At 50.3% G+C, this 21,349-nt stretch overlaps 2 protein-coding genes across 2 annotated transcripts in view; one reads left to right on the top strand and one right to left on the bottom strand.

Moving 5' to 3' along the window:
• Positions 1-11,564: 11,564 nt before the first annotated feature.
• The window catches only part of LOC137426524 (galactoside alpha-(1,2)-fucosyltransferase 2-like), a 77,688-nt gene continuing 67,903 nt past the window's right edge, over positions 11,565-21,349 (top strand). The window contains exon 1 of the mRNA XM_078779388.1: positions 11,565-11,681. The gene's annotated coding sequence lies outside the window, so the exon portion shown is untranslated. The remainder of the gene's footprint in view (positions 11,682-21,349) is intronic.
• LOC137411638 (uncharacterized) lies at positions 12,939-15,426 on the bottom strand. The gene is made up of 2 exons (XM_068096947.2): positions 14,129-15,426; positions 12,939-13,694 (listed from the first exon to the last, which is right to left on the bottom strand). Exons 1-2 carry the CDS (start codon positions 14,373-14,375, stop codon positions 13,333-13,335), a joined length of 609 nt encoding a protein of 202 aa, XP_067953048.2. The 5' UTR covers positions 14,376-15,426; the 3' UTR covers positions 12,939-13,332.

The raw sequence follows: 21,349 nt of genomic DNA, 5'->3' as shown, positions 1-21,349 counted from the left end.
TTTGGTGCTCTGGTTTATTTTTGGTGTTTTGTTTGTGATTGTCTGATCAACATTATGTATATACAAGTAGTAGTAGTAGATATGAAAATCCTATTCAAATTTCAAGTCAATCGGATGAAAATTCATGATTTTAAAATTTTTAGAAAAGTGGTTGACCTTTGGCCTATGGTGACCTTGTGATCCTACATATTGATCCCATATATTGATCTGGCTTGTGCAAACCCCAGGTGATAAAATCCTATATTTTGATCACAAAATAGTTGGTAGTTGAATTCAGTTAGCTGATATGAAAATCCTATTCAAATTTCGAGTCAATCAGAAGAAAATTGAGGATTTTAGAAATTTGAAAAAATGGTTGACCTTTGGCCTATGTTGACCTTGTGACCTATGTTGATCTCAAAAATAGTTGGTGGTTGAATTCAGTTTGCTGATATGAAAATCCTATTCAAATTTCAAGTGAATCGGATGGAAATTGAGGATTTTTGAAATTTGAAATTGTTGTTCACCTTTGGCCGATGTTGACCATTTGGCTTACGCTGATCTCAAACATAGTTGATGGTTGAATTCAGTTAGCTGATATGAAAATTCTTTTCAAATTTCAAGTCAATCGGATGAAAATTGAGGAAAAAAATACATATATATTGTTGTGGTTTTGGAAATAAAAGCAACCCCCCTTTTTAGTTGCACCACAACATGTCGCCTCGCTTTAGCCAGTTATTTCTTATTAAATGTTAAGTATAGTCTCCTTCCCAGTGTTAGTATGCGTTGAGGCAGGTAATTAAGGGTAGGCCTCATTGGGCCTGGAATGCCATGTGCTGGGCCTAGCACTAGTCGAGGAGGCCCGAGGGAGGAGCCGGAGGGAGTGGCTGGCAAGTAGCAAACAGCCAATGGAGCTAAAGGGGAGTGGCCAGCAGCAGGCAGCCAATAAGAACTATGGGGAGTGACTGATGAGGGGCTATCACGACACGTGACCCCTGGTGGCCAGTGGAGGCCCTTGGAACATTCTGGTGGGACTCCGGGGGGGGGGGGGCTATAAAACCTGGCCCGGACCCCCAGTCTCTCTCTCTGTCCTGGGATTCTGAAGCTCTCAGCGCTCCCTGCCCCGCTCTCTCTAGCCCAGGACTCTGAACAAGAAACGCTCTCTGCTGCCCTGTCCTCCCTGGCTCTGATCTCTCTTTTGCCCTCGCTCTCTTGGGAAATGCGCTCGCAGGATGATCTCTCTCGTGGCCCTGTACTCCAACTATCTCCCTGCACGTGCGCGGTTGCCTCGCCGACTTCGGGACACGCTGCGGAGATTCCCGTACGTGCACGGCTGAAGCCGACATCCCTGCTGCGAACATCCTCGAGGGGAGACGCCCAACGAGCCGTTCGGGGCGAACTGCACTGAGCGGCCACGCTTTGAGCGCGTCCTCTCCTTCCTACCTTTCCCCGAGTGAGTCAGAGGGCCCTTGTCTGGGACCTAAGTAAGAACGGTTAAGTTTCTCTCCTGTGTCTCTTTTCTCTCACCGTTGTACATTTGTTAATAAACCTGTGTTGTTTCTAACTTGGCCGTTCATGTCTTTTCACCATTGGCCTCGCATTGCACGAGATAAAACCGCTCGATGGGGTTCATAGTAGTTAACGGCACGAGTTACGTGACACGCAAACCGCTTGGGCATATCAGACCAGCGTGACTCGTGTGAGGTCCAGCCCCCGTCGTCACGGCAGCATGTGTATCGAAGGTACTCGGGTATTTGACCGGAAACCCTTCCACGCGCTCGCTGCGGGTTTGGCAGCTGGAATTGCTCAGCAATCCGCCCCCACGAGTGTAAAGTTGGTAGCGGCCTCGTGGACTCGAAGATCGAGGGGGAGAAGGGCTTAATCCCTCCTCAGTACATCGATGGGCTCGAGATCCGCAACAAATTGGTGTCAGGAGTGGGATTTTTGGACCTGGAGTGCGCTTCACGTACTCGAAATTACGAGCGTACGAAATTTAGTTTTAAAACCAAATTTACGTGAGTACGTGCAATGGCTGGTCAAGACGACCAAATGCCGGTGGGTGTAAGAAATGAAGAAGAACTAATGGCCCAGGACCAGCAGGAAGAGTTGGTAGTGGTGGAAGCTGAAGAGAGTGTGGCAGTAGGTGAGGAAAATGGCGGCACCTCGCACGTGGCGGCGGAAGCCGAGCCAGCTGTGCAGGCGGGTTTTGATATGCAATTATTCATGACTCAAATCACGGCATACATGGAAAAGATGAGTGAGAAATCCACCAGGGAAATGAACAAAATGGGTGGTCGAATGGCTAATCGGATGGACACCATGGGGGAGGAGATTGGGCGTAGGATGAGCAAGGAGGTCGCTGTGGTACGCGACGAGGTGAAGTGGTACGAGGAACGCATGGAGAGCGGGTTAAAGTGGAGCACGACCAAACTGACTGGGGCAATGAGAGTAGGAACGGGGGAGGTAGAGAAGCCGAAGATCGTCGAATTGGAAGAGAAAATTTTGGGGGCGCCGACGAAGGTTGAATTGGAAGAGAAAATTTTGGGGGCGCCGACGATTGTCGAGTTAGAACAGATAATTGGGGTTGAAGAGACAGGAGAGACAGGGAATGAATCGTGGGAGGAGGTGATGGAATGTGTGCAAGGTCTGTGTTCGCACCGTGATGCCGTGCTTGCTAACCCAATAAAAAGTTTGCAGGTGCTGGTGGAGAAGCAGGAGAAGGAGAGCCCCAAGGTGAGTAAAAATGGCGGGAATGTGTTTGGTGTGAACGGGTGCTCGGCGAGCTTGGGAGAGAGGCGAGACCCGGGCGTTCGCGAAGGGCCCATTATGCGGTGTACGAGTAGTAGTGGTATGGAGTGTGTGGAGAGAGAGTGCGTACCGGAGTGCGAGGAGCGGGAGTGTGCACTGGAGTGTGAGAAAGAGTGCACACCGGAGTGTGTGGAAAGAGAGTGTGCACCGGAGTGCAAGAGAGTGCACACCGGAGTGTGTAAAAGAAGAGTGTGCACCGGCATGTGCGATGACTGAGTGTATAAGAGAAGAGCGTGCCCCAGAGTGTGCGATAACGGAGTGTGTGTGGGGGGCGCGTGTGCGCCTGGGTGTGCGAGTGTGGAGTGGGTCGCGAGGTGTGAGGACGCGGCCTGGGCTTCGACACCGACCGGGGTAGAGCTTAGCGGGACGAGTAGCGTACGCGAGCCCCCGGTGAGTTGCGTGCCGCGGGGACTGGAGAGAATTGGTGCTGCGTCGGTCTCGCAAGGACTCTCTGCCCCCACTCTCTCTAGCCCAGGACTCTGAACGAGAAACGCTCTCTGCTGCCCTGTCCTCCTTGGCTCTGATCTCTCTTTTTGCCTCGCTGGATGGGCACAGGTTGGATGGGGACCGTTGGTGGACAGCCATTTTCAGGTCTCTCCAGAGATGTTCGATTGGGTTCAAGTCAGGGCTCTGGCTGGGCCACTCAAGGACCTTCACAGAGTTGTCCCTAAGCCACTCCTGCGTTGTCTTGGCTGTGTGCTTAGGGTCATTATCCTGTTGGAAGGTGAACCTTCGGCCCAGTCTGAGGTCCTGAGCGCTCTGTTTCAGGTTTTCATTAAGGATATCTCTGTACTTTGCTCCGTTCATTGTTCCCTCAACCCTGACCAGTCCCCCAGTCCGTGCTGCTGAAAAACACCCCCACAGCATAATGCTGCCACCACCATGCTTCACCGTCAGGATGTTATTGGTCAGGTGATGAGCGGTGCCTTGTTTCCTCCAGACATGATGCTTAGAATTGAGGCCAAACAGTTCTATCTTGGTTTCATCAGACCACAGAATCTTGTTTGTCAGTCTATCCTTCCTCTCACCTAGCTCGTCTTCACGCTGTTGAAACCAAAAGCTTTCGGAATCATTGGAATCTCCCTGATGAAGCTGATTCCGAGGGCCTTTCACTTACTCACCGCAGGCAGGTTTGGTGGTCTTTCTGTCTTTTACCGACTCCTCTATGGCCTTGCTCCCCCAGCTCTCTCTGTGCTCTGTGCCCCAAATATTCCTGCAGGACGCACAATATCTGCCAGCAACCCTCTTATGGTTAAACTGCCAAAATCAAGACTCTCTGCTCACCTTCACTCCTTCATTCCACTTTTCTCCCACCTCTGGAACAAACTCCCTCGCTCTCTTCAATCCCACTCCTCCCTCCAGGTCTTTAAAACAGCTGTTCACCACCATCTCTTATCTTCCCCCATCCAAAACCTTGATATTTTCTACCCCCGTTAATTCACCCCAGATCCACTTTTTTGAAATCCCAACTTCTTTCCTGAAATTCCTCGACGTGTTGCTTTGCTTTGTACCGTGTACCCCTCCCTCCTCCCCCAGCCCTCCCCCTTCCACAGATCCACCGACGTCCCTGCTCTCTTCTGTTGTTGTGCTTGTGCGCTTCCCTCTCTCTCCCCATCTTGTCTCCTGCTCCCTTTATCTTATATTTTATGTGTCTGTGCATGTTTTCATGTTCAATGTGTTTGCTCTTACACGAGCCTAGACTTAGTATGCAAAATAATGATTTCACATGATGGAGGATGCCCAGTCCACCACTGAATAGCATCCCCATAGCATGATGCTGCCACCACCATGCTTCACGGTAGGGATGATGGGAGATGTGTGATGAGCTGTGTTCGGTTTCCAGGTGTGCTGCCATGTGCCTTTTTCTCAGGAGTGGTTTCCGTCTGGCCACTCTCCCATAAAGCTTAGATTAGTGAAGTGCTGCAGAGACTTGTCCTTCTGGCAGGTTCTCCCATCTCAGACAAGGAACTCTGCAGTTCAATCACAGTGGTCATAGGGTTCTTGGTCACCTTCCTGACCAAGGTTCTTTCCCAGTTGCTCTATTTGGTCGGTCGGCCAGCTCTCGGAAGAGTCAGGCTAATTCCATATTCTTTCCATTTCCTGATGATGGAGCTCACATGTGCTCTTGAGAACTTTCAACACTCTAGAAATTGTTTTATAACCTTCGCCAGATCTATGCCTCCTTACAATTCTATCTTGGAGTTCGATGGACTTCATGGTGGAGTTTCTTCTCTGACATTCAATCTTCTTCTTCTTCTTTTAGTTTTCATGGCGTTTTCAGAGCTGTGAGGCTCTATACACGCCACGCGCGTGAACATCACCCGTCTTGCAAAAAAAAGAATATTGTGGCGGACACGAAAGCACTGACGTGGTGACATCACCCCGCACACCAAGTGGGGATGGGCCACGCCAGGGAGAGAGGCGTGGCCTCACGATATACACGGGGTGCGCAGCCCTGAGCAGCTTAGTGCTGCAGTTTGAGTACTTTGAATAAAGACTCTTTTATGAACCGCGTTGTCCGCTTGCTCCTTGCGTAAGCATTAGCGCGCGCAGCATCGCGCTTTATATGGTGACCTCGATGTTGGATCTGCCATAGCGATCCTTCCGAACACGACGCCATTGCAATGGCAAACGACAAGGCAATGGCGATTAAACTTCCCGAATTTTGGGAGGCCCAGGCCGAAGTCTGTTTCGTTCAAGCCGAAGCCCAATTTCAGCTTCGGCGCCTCACCAACGACGACATGCGCTACTGCCACGTCATCGCCTCCCTCGGGCCCGGCACGGCCGCTCGAGTTGTGTCCGTCCTTCGCCACCCACCGGACGGCCACAAGTACGAGGCACTCAAGCGGCTACTCCTAGCCACGTTCGGCCTCACGGACGACGCACGGGCCGACCGCCTCCTGGATCTCCCCGAGCTCGGCGACACGCGCCCGTCGGTCCGAATGGACCATATGCTGTCACTGTTGGGCGACGAAGCCCCCGGTTCTCTATTCCGGGCGCTTTTCCATCGCCAACTTCCAGCGCAGGTTCGCCTCGCGTTGGCCGGGACCGGGCTAACGGAACCCCGAGCATTGGCAGCCGAGGCGGACAGGTACTTCGAGGCTTCGGATACGCGGGCGAGAGTCGGCGCGGCCGTCACGGACCTCGAGGCTGATGCTGCTGATGCTGCTGATGATGCTGATCCACAGCATCAGCTTACACAGCATACGCAGCATGCTGATACGCCCCTCGTGACCGCCGCCACGCCCCGCCCACCGCCGCGGCGAAAACCGCCAACTCCACCGGCCTGGCGGAGCCAGCCACACTCCTCCAGCTCCACCACCTGGTGCTGGTTCCACGCCAAGTTTGGCCACGAGGCTCGGCAATGTCATCCACCATGCTCCTTCAACAGGTCGGGAAACGCCCGGGCCGGCGCTCAATAGTGGCGATGAGCGCCGGCCGTTCGAGCAGCCTGCTGTTCATAACGGACACCTTATCTGGGCGCTGTTACCTGTGCGACACGGGAGCGCAGGTGAGTGTCGTTCCCGCCAGCACGTCACACAAGCACGCCGCGGGCGGGGGCCCCGCGCTGCTTGCCGCGAACGGGACGCCCATCCGTACGTACGGAAAACGCTGCATCTCTCTGCGGTTCGGAGGGCAGGTTTTCCGATGGATGTTCGTCACCGCCGACGTGCCCATGGCACTGCTTGGCGCGGACTTCCTGTGCGCTAATGGGCTCCAGGTCGACATAAAGCGCAGACGTCTTGTCCAGGCCGAGACGTTCAGCTCGCTCGCTTGTGCGCTGCCCAGCTCGTCGAGCAGCTCAACGAGCGGCTTGCCAAGCGGCTTGCCGAACGGTTCGGTTCCGGCCACGTTGATCTGTACGCTTCCGGCAGCAGACGCATTCACCCGCCTCCTCGCCGGCTTCCCGGCCCTCACGCGGCCCACCTTCTCGGCGGGGGCCGTCAAGCACGGGGTGGCCCATCACATCCCCACCGTCAGGCCACCGGTCTATGCCCGGGCACGCCGCCTCGAGCCGACGAAGCTGGCGGTGGCAAAAGCGGCGTTTGCTACCCTGGAGCGACTCGGCATCGTTCGGCGCTCAGAGAGCGCTTTGGCGTCGCCGCTGCACATCATGCCGAAGCCCGGCGGGGGATGGCGACCGTGCGGGGACTATCGCCATCTCAATGACGCCACCACTCCCGACCGCTACCCCGTCCCCCACATTCAGGACTTTTCCGCCCGTTTGGCGGGCATGTCCTTCTTCTCGAAGGTGGACCTCATACGCGGCTACCATCAGGTCCCCGTCAGGCCAGAGGACGTCCCGAAGACGGTGGTCATCACGCCATTCGGACTCTTCGAGTTCCTGCGGATGCCCTTCGGTCTGAAGAATGCGGCTCAGGCGTTCCAGCGACTGTTGGACAGCGTCCTGCGCGACTTGGATTTTGTCTACGTCTACCTGGACGATATCCTCATCGCCAGCGCGTCCCGCGAAGAGCACCTACGCCACCTCGGCACGCTCTTCGAACGCCTGGGCCAGCATGGCCTGATTGTGAACCCCGCAAAGTGCCAGTTCGGCGCCGCCGTAATCGATTTTCTGGGGCACCGTGTCACCAAGCACGGAGCCGTCCCCCTGCTGGCCAAGGTGGAGGCGGTGAAGGGGTTTCCGCGCCCCCGCACGATCAGAGGGCTGCAGGAGTTCCTGGGCATGGTGAACTTTTATCATCGGTTCCTGCCCCGTATCGCCCAGCTCCTGCACCCCCTGCACGAAGCTCTCCGAGGTAAGCCGGGCAAAGGCGACGTTACCTGGACCGAGCAGATGGACACGGCGTTCACGGGCGCGAAGCTCGCCTTGGCTAACGCCACCATACTCGCGCACCCGGCGCCCGATGCACCGATCACCCTTACCACCGACGCCTCGGACTACGCGGTGGGTGCGGTGCATGAGCAATGGGTGCGTGGAGCTTGGCAACCGCTGGCGTTCTTTAGCCGGCAGCTTCGCCCGCCCGAACGCCATTACAGTACCTTCGACCGTGAGTTGCTCGGGCTTCACTTGGCGGTCAGGCACTTCCGCCATCTGCTTGAGGGCCGTGCGTTCACGGCCTTCGTCGACCACAAGCCGCTGATCTTCACGATGGGCAAGGTCACCGAGCCGTGGTCGGCCCGGCAGCAGCGTCACCTCTCGGCCGTGTCCGAATACACGACGGACATCCGGCACGTCGCGGGGAAGGACAACCCGGTGGCGGATTGCCTTTCCCGGGCCGTCGCCCACGCAGTCCACCTCGGCATCGACTATGCCCGGATGGCAGCGGACCAGGCCGCTGACCCCGACGTCCAGGCCTTGCGGACCGCCGTCAAGGGCCTCCGCGTCCCCGAGGTGCCGTTCGACGGCGTGGGCGCGGCCCTCTTGTGCGACGTCTCCCTCGGGCGTCCTCGCCCCATCGTGCCCGCGGGCTGGCAGCGCCAGGTGTTTGACGCCATCCACGGCCTGTCCCACCCGGGCGCGAGGGCCTCCCAAAGGTTGATCGCTGACAAGTTCGTCTGGCATGGCCTCCGGAAGGCCGTCCGCGGCTGGGCCAGAACGTGCCTCGCGTGCCAGCGCGCCAAGGTGCACCGGCACACCCAGGCCCCATTGGCCCCGTTCACGGTGCCGGAACGCCGGTTTGACCACGTCCACGTGGACCTGGTGGGACCTCTGCCCCCCTCGCGGGGTTTCACGCACGTCCTCACCATGGTGGACCGCACCACCCGGTGGCCGGAGGCCGTGCCATTGGCGTCGACGATGGCGGCGGATGTCGCGCAGGCTTTCATCGCCACCTGGGTCGCCCGGTTCGGCGCCCCCTCAGACATCTCGTTCGACCGCGGCCCCCAGTTCACCTCGGAGCTCTGGGGGGCGGTCGCGCAGGGGCTCGGGGTCCGGCTGCACCGAACCACGGCCTACCACCCCCAGGCTAACGGCCTGTGTGAGCGATTTCACCGCTCATTGAAGGCCGCGCTCCGGGCCTCCCTCCGCGACGGCGGCTGGGTCGGCAGGCTCCCCTGGGTCCTGCTGGGCCTCCGGACGGCGCCCAAGGAGGACCTGCGCGCATCCGCGGCAGAGTTGGTCTTCGGGCAACCGCTGCGGGTGCCGGGCGAGTTCCTCCCCGACTCCACGGCACCATGGTCCGTGGCACAGCAGCGCTCCGCTCTGCAAGAGACCGCCCAGAGGTTCGCCCCGGTGCCAACGGCATGCCACGGGCACCCACCAATGCACGTCGCCCCGGAGCTTCGCACGGCGGAGTACGTCTTTGTCTGCCACGATGCCCACCGGACACCACTGCGGCCCCCGTACGACGGGCCTTTCCGCGTGCTGGAGACCGGGGTGAAGCACTTCACCCTGGACATCGGCGGTACTCCTGACCGCGCTTCTGTAGACCGCCTGAAGCCAGCCCACCTCGACGTGGACCATCCACCACCAGTGGCCCGACCCCCGCGCCGGGGCCGCCCCCCTGCGGGCGGACCCCCGGCACCGCCCAGCCCCGCCGCCCCCCGGTCCTGCAGCCGGAGGCATCCCAGATGGCATCCCTGCATCCCAGACGCCGCCAGTCGCCAGGGGGCGCTTCGGCCGGGTTATCCGTTTGCCCCGCAAACTGACCCTTCAGGTGCGCGGGGATTCTGGGGGGGCGCGTGTGGCGGACACGAAAGCACTGACGTGGTGACATCACCCCGCACACCAAGTGGGGATGGGCCACGCCAGGGAGAGAGGCGTGACCTCACGATATACACGGGGCGCGCAGCCCTGAGCAGCTTAGTGCTGCAGTTTGAGTACTTTGAATAAAGACTCTTTTATGAACCGCGTTGTCCGCTTGCTCCTTGCGTAAGCATTAGCGCGCGTAGCATCGCGCTTTAATATATTGAAATGGACGCCGATGGGACATCCATAATATAACTATATAGGTCTCCCACACGCTTTCAAAAAGTTTCGGATCGCCTTGCACAAACGAGGATGCTTCTGGTTTAATTAACCAAAAATGACGGGCAGGTCAGACCCACCGACCCCTCCTCTCCAACAATTTTAAAAAGGAGCAACCTCGGTCCTTCGTATTGGCGGCATCCCAGAAATACGTGGGATAAATCTTCGGGTTCCCTCCAGGAGGCGCAAGTCCCGGAAGGGTTACACCCTATCACGTGAAGATACGAATTAAGGCGACAGTGCCCAAGTCTAAGCCTGGAGAGAGCCACCCGGTCTCTGCGGGACAACTGGGGTAGCTGAAAAGTAGGGGGGGGTCACGTCGGGGTTCACCATGACCACATTCACAATTTCAGACGGTCCCAAAGGGATTTGGGGGACACATTCGGATGTGATCGCACACGTGGCTTCAAGATCGAGGGCCTCGATCCCTCCGATGCCCACATGAGCGGGGATCCAGCACCACATGAGCGGGGATCCAGCACCACATGAGCGGGGATCCAGCACCACATGAGCGGGGATCCACCACCACATGAGTGGGGATCCAGCACCACAGTAGCGGGGATCCAGCACCACAGTAGCGGGGATCCAGGACCACAGGAGCGGGGATCCAGCACCACATGAGCGGGGATCCAGCACCACATGAGCGGGGATCCAGCACCACATGAGCGGGGATCCAGCACCACATGAGCGGCGGGGATCCAGCACCACATGAGCGGGGATCCAGCACCACATGAGCGGGGATCCAGCACCACATGAGCGGGGATCCAGCACCACATGAGCGGCGGGGATCCAGCAGCACATGAGCGGGGATCCAGCACCACATGAGCGGGGATCCAGCACCACATGAGCGGGGATCCAGCACCACATGAGCGGCGGGGATCCAGAACCACATGAGCGGGGATCCAGCACCACATGAGCGGGGATCCAGCACCACATGAGCGGGGATCCAGCACCACATGAGCGGCGGGGATCCAGCACCACATGAGCGGCGGGGATCCAGCACCACATGAGCGGCGGGGATCCAGCACCACGAGCGGCGGGATCCAGCACCACATGAGCGGCGGGGATCCAGCACCACATGAGCGGGGATCCAGCACAGATTGACCACAGATCCGCTCCAACTAGCAATGTTGATCAGGTGCAGTACTTCGAGCACCAGGTCAAATCTGCATCCCTCCTTTAGAGACTCCAGAACCTTAAGTGCAGAGAGGGAATCAGAAAAGATCACGGCACTGAGAGGGTTGAATTCGATTTGCCATTCCAGAGCAAATACGATAGCAAAGAGTTCCGCTGTGAAGACGGAGAGATGATCAGATCACCTCTTAGCCTTTGTCACATGAACATCACTGACATACAATGTCAACTGTGGGACCTTGTACAGAAAGGTGTGTTTCTTTATAAATCATGGCCAATCAATTGAATTGGCCACAGGTGGACTCCAGTCAAGTTGTAGAGACATCTCAAGGATGATCAAAGGGAATGGGATGTACCTGAGCCCCCCAAGCCCTCTCCCTCCCACACATCTCCCTACTCTCAAATGTTGTGTTTGTGTGCTTCCCCTTCTCTCCCCATCTTGTCTTCCGCGCCCTCTTTTTATATATTTTGTTTGTCTGGTTGATTTGTTTGTGAAATAAATGTTAGCTCTTTCACGAGCCTCGATTCAGCATACAAAAAAAAAAAAAAAAAAAAAAAAAAACAACAACAAAAAACAACAACAATGTTTCACTCACTGAATGTTTCACTCACTGAATGTTTCACTCACTGAATGTTTCGCTCCCTGATTGTGACCAATGCAAGAACCAACAGCAGGTAAACAAAGGATGAACTCCCTTTACCGATATCATTAAACTACGCCCATTTTCGATGAAACGTTTGCTTGTGACGTGACATTTATATACGGCAACACCTGTTGTCATGAAACCTGGAGTACCGGCGTACCTTCCGCTTGCTTCACGTAATACAGGTGAGGATTTGTAAGATTTAATTTGAAGTCAAGACGTCTGATTAACAATTAGCATTCGTAAATACAACAGAAATTATTAATTATAGACAAAAGCTTTTGGCCTTGTGACCTGCTGAATCGTAATTGTAAAATCGTTTAGAATACCGAGAGCAACTCGTACCTGACTCGGTGGTGTAATGGTTCGAGCGTCTACTCTATGGGTGGGATGTCGGCCGTTGGAATCCCGACCAAGTCATACCAAAGACTTAAAAAGTGCATCTATGGTAGGTAGTACGTGTGGTATATATGGACATGCAAACGTTCCCATTTTACTGTGAGTTTTTCCGTGACTATTACCGTTTTCTGGGTCATCAAGGTCGCCCGACGTCACGGTCATGCATCAAGGTGCATTTTGATAGGTAACTAGAACGGCACTCGGTATGGAGAGCGCACACCTCTGCCAGGCTCAACACTTTACGTTTTGTATTCCACTTATAGGCCGGATCTGGATTCGGACCTGAACCAAAATCGAATCGATTCGTTCTTGTCACACACTCAATCGATCCACCAAGTTGGGTCCGAATCCGTCCATGACGTTTTGAGATATTTTGTTCACAGACAGACAGACAAATAGGCAGAGACACAAACAGACAGACAGACAGGGGTAGACAGGCAGACAGGGGTGAAAACATAACCTCCATCCACTTTCGATGGCGCAGGTAATGAATGGATGACAATGGAATTTGTACAGGTGCAGTAATTGCAACGTGCTGATTCCTTCCGTTGATCAGCATTTAAAAACGATCGCCCATGTCCATGGATTTTGGACAAACAACCATTAGTTGGTAATAATGACGCAGGCTTTGATGGTCTAAATGGGCTACTCGATGGTACAATGGCTGACAGGTGTGTACACTCACCTCTGAGCTGTCGAGCCAAGGTTCGAATCCCGACATGTTGGCGTTTCACAGGCAGGGTAATTCATCAATGTGTGTGACGTCCCTCGGATGAACGTTAAACCGGGAGTCCCATCTTAGACACAGGGCCATAGGGTGGATATCTATTTTTTTTTTTGATTTCATCACCTGAACCTAGGGATTTGGCAAGAAGGGTGTGGGATGAAGCCTTATGACCTCCAAAACATCTTGTTTTTTTTCACAAGCGATATCGTGGTACGTTACCGAGAACCGCTGCCCCAAAACACCAGTATACACCAATTGTATGTTACATTTGAAATACCCATTTACACAGTAAAAAAACAACACAAACTATATGATGTCATGTTCACATTGGTCTTGACAGCAATATTTATTAATTCAGACCCCCAAAAGTAGTAAAAATGTTGTTTTAACGACTTGGTAAAATAACATGCTGTTGATGCATTTATCAGAAAGTCATGTTTTTGGACCTTAAAACCTGCATAATTTTAAATTTTTGTACAATATTTGTGATTGGTGTTGCTACTACGATCCATGGTGGTTTACCAATGCTATTTTGAAACTGTTAATAGGTCCAATAAGTGTGTAAGGGGTGATATTTTAACCCATCAAAGACAATTACGCGGCGTACAAGCGAACCAGTGCGCATTCACGTCATGATAAACTCGAGATGGGCTGAACTATGGCCACAATTTGTCTCTTCGGCTTGGTCATGTTGAAACTTGTCCAAAACATCATACAAATAGTGCAGTTATTTCATCCTCTTCAGCATCAGAGTCTTCCTCATCTTCAGATTTGGAGTCTTTATCATCATTCTTATCATCAAAGTCAACATGGCCAGTTATGTTTGAGCAGTCGTTCCTGCCGCACTTGCACAAATCTGTGCACGGAATGTTATTCTGTCGGCAAGTGCATGTAGTTTCGTTGCTGCATCGTGTCTTCTTGCAGCTTCCAGTGCAGTTAGCAAGCTCCATCACACTGTCTGGTGCAGGTGGAAGTGTCATCCAGTCCATGGCAAGTTCCTCTTCCATCATCCATCCATAGCCATTAGGGTCGGCAATGTCAGGGATGGGCTGCAGGCTCCTCTTGTAAATTCCTGAAATATTGAAGTGATCAATAACATTAAGAATGGAGATATACATATTTCCAAAACAACATCAGAGGTATATCATTAACACTAATAACAGAACAATCATATTATTGGGAAATTCTGTGTAGAGAAACATGCGAAATCCAAAACATCCTGCTCTGACTGAGTGTGGAGCAAAAAAATCTCTGGATCATCTACATGTCATGTTATCTTAACCACTCAACTGTACAGATAGTTACTTCAATTAATCTTTCAAATAGACCTGTTAATTTTGAACATTTACAAAGCATTGTTGTGACATTCAATATTTTGTTTTCAATTCAATAAACTTTCCAAATAATCATCTTCATTAACACATGCTGCACCATATACTAGTACTCCTGTCCAAACATAAATTACAGGTGACGTTCAATATTCAAAGAAACAACCAATTAACTTACCAGCTTGGTAATTGGCTCTCTTGATGTGCTGTCTCAGGGCATCTTGGTTGGGAGGCATTGTGATCTCAGACGTTCTAGCAAGACGAAACATGTTGTACCTGGCCTCATTCACAGTAGTGATATTGTGCTGTCCATATAACTTGTAGACAAATGTCTCCAGTGCTTCCATCATGTCTGGATGTATGTCAAACCGTTCTCCAAGGTCCTTCAAGGCACCGCACAGCTCTGGATTCATACAACACTCCATTCACAGACCCCACTGCAACAATCTCTGACTCAACCAGGATGTCTTGGAGACCACCATCTCGAAATCTCTTTCCAATACAGCCAAGAAAGGACATTGCAGTGTGGAATGCCCCAAGTCGAATTACCAGTCTCTTCATGAACTGTGCATTCTTCCATCTAATGAGCTGTGCCTTGCAATAGATGGCTTGGTCAACGACAATGACGACTGCTTCCAACTGTAACTTGTCGGCGATCTGAACACTTCTCTGCAGTATTGTTAGTACCGTATTCATTTCAGTCGGAGTGGCATCAATGACAGGGAGATACCCTATCACGCTCTTTGGTGGAACTTCAACACAAGACAGTAGTTGGTTGAATCCTGTCCAAGATGGCAGAGTCCCGTCAATGTTGTACTTGGTGATGTGGTATGCTAGGTCTATCGTCTTAGGGTGCTGGAGTAATGGGAAGTACGTTGCTCGATCCAATGGAACGCTGGTTGCGAATGGAGCGGGTCCTTCTTTTTTCCCTCCATAATATGTGGCAAGGTTCACTGCAGGTGGCTGCATCGATTTCTCCCGCGTCCTCTTAACTGTAGTGACTGGTGCTGGTTGTACTACTTCATGGGATTGACTTGGTCGCTGTATTATAATCCCATTGGTATTGTGTGTTGTTCCACGCCCAGACAATGTCTCCTCCCCGAAGTCATTATTGTCCCATACGAGTGTGACATGCTTGCCCGCCTGAATGATTGATGGAAGAGCATCCTCTCCACGATGTAGTTCTTGGTTAGCCAGTGCAGTGTCATGATTTAAGACGACAGAGTTTGAGACGAAGTAACCAAACCCGTTCAGTAGGCTGATTAATTGGGCTGAACCTGAGAGATGACGTACTGTCATTGCAAGTGACAAATGTTTGGGCATCTGTTTCCTTCCCTTTGATTGGAGGTATATGATGTCCTGTGCAATTGTGAGAATTCTTCTATGTATTGTAGATTCTATCTTTACAAACTCATCAGAATCAGGTTCGTCTGACACTCCCACCATCCATGCAATAAAGTTATAGAGACAGGCAGGTACAATTGCTTCTGCGGCATTTGTTGTCAGGTGCTCAGAGGTTGGGGGCCATGGCATATTTGGCTTGATCTCATCGATTGCATTTCTCAATTGTAGCGCAGTGAAGTAGTGTTCTCTAAGGTTATTCTCAGTACACCCAGGTTGCTTTGGTGGGGTTGGTTCAGAGTCGGATGTTTGTTCTGTCTCTGTTGTGTCATCACCTGAACCATGCATGGTTTCTTGCAACACTTTCTTTTCTTCAACCAGCACTTCAGTGGAGATGTCATTAACATACACAAGGTGTCCTTGGCAGCGCATATACGGGGTTAGAAAGCATAGTTGTGGAAATGTTTTCATCAGTCTTGTCTTGTCTTGAGAAAGCCACTTTTGTAGTTTGATTCTATTCCGTGTGTTGCTTTGATTTGTTTCATGAACATGTCATTAAGTCGTTTCAGTCTGTAGATTTCCTTGTTGTCTATTAGAAGATCCTTGACTGTTGCACAAAATAATGTGTATGCTTCTGAGTAGTTGGAGTCTCCTTGTTGCTCTGCATTAGGTGTTGTTGCTAGCTTGCCTAAATACCGGGTATACTCCTTGTAGCAGCGACCATGGTATTTTACCTCTATCGCAACACAATCGCGGTCTTGAATTTGAAGCAGCAGGTTTGTATTGTTGTTGTCTTTAGCAGCTTGCTGCAGTCTTGGTGCCTCAATTGTTGAGCACCTTTTTAGAGGCTCTTTTCTTCGTCCCCTTTTGCCTGTATTGATTGTTCTCTCTTTCTGACAAAGGATGCATATATTAGGCAACACATATTGGGATCTGGCTGAACATTTGGGCTTGCCTAAGCTGGAGCGTAGAGCACGTTTCTTGACTGGTTGTGGGCCTTTATGCACCTTGTCAATGTTGACGTTGATGTCATTGCATGTTGAAGCTGCAATAAATACACATAAAAGAAAACCATTAAAATTATGTGAGTTAAAAATGTCTAGACCTCAAGTCATGGTTAGCCCGACTAGATTCCCTCCCCCTCTCTCCCCCCCCTTCCTCAGACGTCCTTTTAAAAATTTATTTGTTTCACCTCGGCCCTACCTCCTTGCATAAATATTGGACAGTTCCTTCAATTCAAAATCGTTCGACTACACACAAAATCATTTTACATATACCTCACAAAAAAAAAAATCAAACTAAGTTTTGAAGCATTGTCATGATTTATTATTCAAGTTATTCAACCTACCAGTATTGGCTGCATTTTCTTCTCTCTTTTTCATGCTGCTTTGCACCCTGCTCACTCGTTGTTTATCGGTAAATCGTGAATAACACACTTGATGAAACGCTGCATCATGCGGTATAGCTATAGCAGGTATTGTTACCATACTGTTGCCACGTTCGCCGAATTCGTCAGCGTGGTTCTTCACGAAATTTCTCGCAATTTCAGCTTGATCACCTTCTAAATTCTGCCACGTAAGAACAAATTGCAAATATCGCGGCCATGTTATATCACTAAAAGGTATTAAACTTGATCTTTTGGCCGGAGAAATGCACATATAACAGCGTTTCTTGCTCCCACCCTCGTCACCGTCGCTGCTACTGGAGGCCGCCATTTTGTTTACTCGCAGCCGGACGCCCAGACATCGTTCGTAGCGCGAATAAGCGCGATCCTCATTGGTCAATACATCGAAATGCATTCGAGGCTAAACGGAGATTTTGGAAATAAAATTATAAATTTCAACATTATATTACAGACTAACGTACCAGAATCTGACTTGTGAAAAGTCATGAACATTATTTCTTAATTTTTTCTATATTATCATGCCAATTTGATGCCCACCCGATTTTCAGGTCACGAAATGAAATGAAAAATTGGAACACCTGGCAGTCTATATCTGGAAATTTATTTCGAAGTGGCTATGAGAAGATGATTATGTTTTTTGTCATTTTCATGAATTTGATAAAATCGCATAAATAGTTACCAATTTTAAATCTGATATCAAACTTCAAATTGAATTGATGATATATCAGGAAGTCGGAAGACGAGTGATGTAGGCATTTTACAGGCATTTTAAGGCCATTTTCCCTGCAAGAGCGGGGGTTAGCCTTGCGGTCCCCATGACAATGTTCTCCATTTTGCCCTATTTTCGGCATCTCCCCTTGTTAACCCCCTTGCCCGCATTTCTTCTTCGACCACCTTCAGCCAAGTCTTTCTCGGCCTTCCCCGTCCTCTACTTCCTTCTATATTCATTCCCATCACTCTTTTCAACCAGTCACTTTCATCCTTCCTCAACACATGACCAAACCATCTCAACCTGTTTCTCTTCACAGCATCCATCACAGGCTCTATTCCCATCATCTTTCGCAATTCATCATTTGTCTTCCTCTCTCTCAACGATACTCCACACATCCACCGAACCATTCGCATTTCCACCCTTTCCAGCCTTCGTTGCTGCTCTACGTTCAATACCCATGTCTCACTCCCATAAATCATAACACTTCTCACACATGCAGCATGCACCTTTCCCTTCAGCTTCAATGACACTCCCCTCCTCGTCAGCACGCCACTCAGTTCCCGAAACTTCTTCCATGCACATCTCACTCGAGCAACCGTTGCCGAGTCTGATCGACATTCTCCATTCAGCATGTCTCCAAGGTAACAAAATGTTTTCACACCTTCCAGCTTCACGCCGTCTCCAAGATCCAACTCAACATTTCCTCCATCTGCAGCTCCCTCTGTGCACACCTTACACTTGAATGTAGCTGCCACACTGGTTAATGACCCTCTCAAACCACTACATTTTTGATGAACCCACTCAGCGCACATTGTTCATTGAATGGAATTCACTCCAACACCCTTCCTGCACACAGCACACGGCCACGTCCCAGTTTTTTCCACCTCACCACATGCTTTACCACTTGCCATCACCTTCGTTTTTCCGATATTCACCTTCAGACCTTTTGTCTCCATACACTCCTTCCACTTGTTCATCTTCTCCTTCAGTCCATCCATACTTTCTGCAATCAACACCAGATCATCTGCATACAACAACTCCCACGGCAAACCCTCCTTTACATTCTGAGCCAGCACCTCCATCACAGCTACAAATAGTAGTGGACTTAGTACCGACCCCTGATGCACTCCCACCTTCACCTCAAACTCACCACTGTTCCCGTCCTTCGTCCTTACAGCTATGCGCGCTCTTTTGTACATTTTTTTTTTTTCTTCTTTTTTTGTATACTGAATCGAGGCTCGTGAAAGAGCTAACATTTATTTCACAAACAAATCAACCAAACAAAATATACAAAAAGAGGGAGCAGAAGACAAGATGGGGAGAGAAGGGGAAGCACACAACCACAACATTTGAGAGCAGGGAGAAGTGTGGGAGGGAGAGGGCTTGGGGGCAGGAGGTGTGGGAAGGGGAGGGGGGGGGGGGGGAGAGGTATAAAACACAAGGGGACCATCACTGCTCTGATCAACCATTCCTCCACTCCTAACTTCCTCAATTCCCATGTCACTACTTCATGTGGAACCCTATCGAATGCTTTCTCCAGATCAACAAACCCAAGAAACAACTTCTTCCTCTTCTCCATATACTTCTCCTGCAACTGCCTCACAATGAAAAGTGCATCTGTCGTTCCTCTTCCTGGCATAAATCCAAACTGCATTTCGTCAATCTTCACTTTCTTCCTTATCCTCCTCTCCAACACCCTTCCCAATACCTTCATTCCATGCTTCAATAACTTTATCGCTCGATACGAGCCACACTCCAGAGGGTCACCTTTCCCCTTGTATAGAGGGACGAGGGCACTCAGTTCCCAATCCACTGGAATGCGGCCTTCTTTCACCACCAGATTACAGATCTCTGTCATTCTCTTCACACCCCAATTTCCCGCTGCCTTCAACATATCTCCCACAACTCCCGTCGACCCTCCCGCTTTTCTACTCTTCATTGCTTTTATTGCTTCCTCAACTTCCTTCTCGGTTATCTTCTCTGCCGGTCCGAAAACTGGGTTACTCTCTATGTTGCCATCCCATTCATTCTCTGCAATCAACAGTATTTCCATATATCTCTTCCATCTTCCTTTAATTCCATCTGGGTCCACAACGATTTGTCCCACTTCATCCTTCAAGCAACTCACCCCCATCACATCACACCTCTCTTTCGCTTCTGCTTTGCAATCCTGAATACCGCTCTCTGACCCTTTTCCGAATCCAAGCGTTCTCCGAACATTTTCCTACATGCCTCCTGTGCCTTTGCTACCTCTTTCTATGCAGCCTTCTTGGCTGCCTTATAACTTTCATGCTCTGCCTTTTCTGCCCCCATACCCTTCGCCTTCTGCCACGCCTTGAACTTCTTCCTCTTCTCGTCAATCTTCTTTCCAACTTAATCATCCCACCACCATGTTTCCGAGTGCCTCGGTGGTCCTTTTGTCCATCCACATACCTCACCAAAGGCTCCCAACAGATTATCTTTCATTGACATCCAACCACTTTCAAGCTCAACCACATCATCCTCCACCATACTCAGCCTCTCTTTTAATGCTTCCCTCACTGTCACCTCTTTCAACCTCCACACCTTCATTCTCAGTTGGTACTTCACCCGCCGAGTTCTCCTCGCACCTTTCACCCTTATGTCGCAGACAACCAAGTGGTGCTGTGAAACAGCCTCCTCCCCCGGGATCACATTTGTGTCACGGAGGTGCCCCCTATCTCGCCTACACACCAGCATGTAGTCAACGGTTGTCGTCGACCCACCTGACATGTACGTAACAAGCTTATTATCCTCTTTCTGGAACTGAGTATTACAAATCAACAAATCAGATGTAGGGATGACACAATTCTTCACAAAAGAAAATCTACCAAGATGCAAACTCGTTAACTTATGAAAGTACCGACCAGTCAGTCTGTGGAGGATTTCGCATCAAATAACACTTATTAACCCTTTGTGTGCTGCGTCATTTTTTTCAAAATGTTCATTTAACCCTTGGATGCAGTGATTGGGCCTCAGAGGCCCACACGGTTATTTTTGTTGCAAAAACTATGCTGTACAATATATATATTTTTGGAATGAGCCTCATTTTCACCAATTTGATGTTGTTACACAAAATTCAGTGACATTAAAAAAAAAAAATCATTCAGGCTCGGGGGGAAATCTTCATTCTTCACTTAAAACCTGGAAATCTGACAAGAATGCAGGCCTGGGGCCTCGAGGCCCCGCATATATGTTGTTGTACTACTATGCTATATCATTATTTTCTTGATATGAGCCTCATTTTATGCTCCTATAACCTGGTTGCAAATAATTCAGTGACAAAAATATATAAATTTCATTCAGGTTAGTGGGAACATTTGTGTGGCCTCCGAGGCCCAATGGCTGCATTGGTGTAGGTTTTTTGACAGTTGCGGACATATACATTCCAAATAAAAAGATTAGTGAATCATATTTTTTGAGCAAATACTCGTCCATGAGCCTCAACTTTTTAGAGAAAAAAAATTGAAAAACCAAGAACCAAAAAAAATTTGTAAAAAAGAAAAAAAAGAAAAAAGATTCATTACTTGTATGGGATTCTTCCAACTAATAGGATCAATGATTCGCATTTTCTGAGCAAATACACATCCATGAGCATCGACTTGGATTGAAAAAGGATATGAAAGAAAAAAAATCTATAAAAAATATAAATTAAAAAAAACATTACACGAATACATCCGTTGGGCCTCCGAGGCCCAATGGCTGCGTTTATGTAGGATTTTTGACGCCTGCATCTAAGAGTTAAAAATCATATATTTTTTGTCGTTAAAAAAAAAAGTTTCATCTTGTCTCAAATCTGAGAGAAGCAAGCAAATGGTTAAACATTTGGACAGCTTCACTGATATAAATAATTGACAGAACAAAAATAACCTGTTTGTAATTCTTCTTTTCAGAGTAACTCAAAATTGCGTTAATCTCAGCAC

This window comes from Myxine glutinosa, chromosome 5 (genome assembly GCF_964187855.1).
Source record: "Myxine glutinosa chromosome 5, kmMyxGlut1.1, whole genome shotgun sequence".
Lineage (NCBI taxonomy): Eukaryota > Metazoa > Chordata > Myxini > Myxiniformes > Myxinidae > Myxine > Myxine glutinosa.
This window is presented reverse-complemented; position numbering and strand designations above follow the sequence as displayed.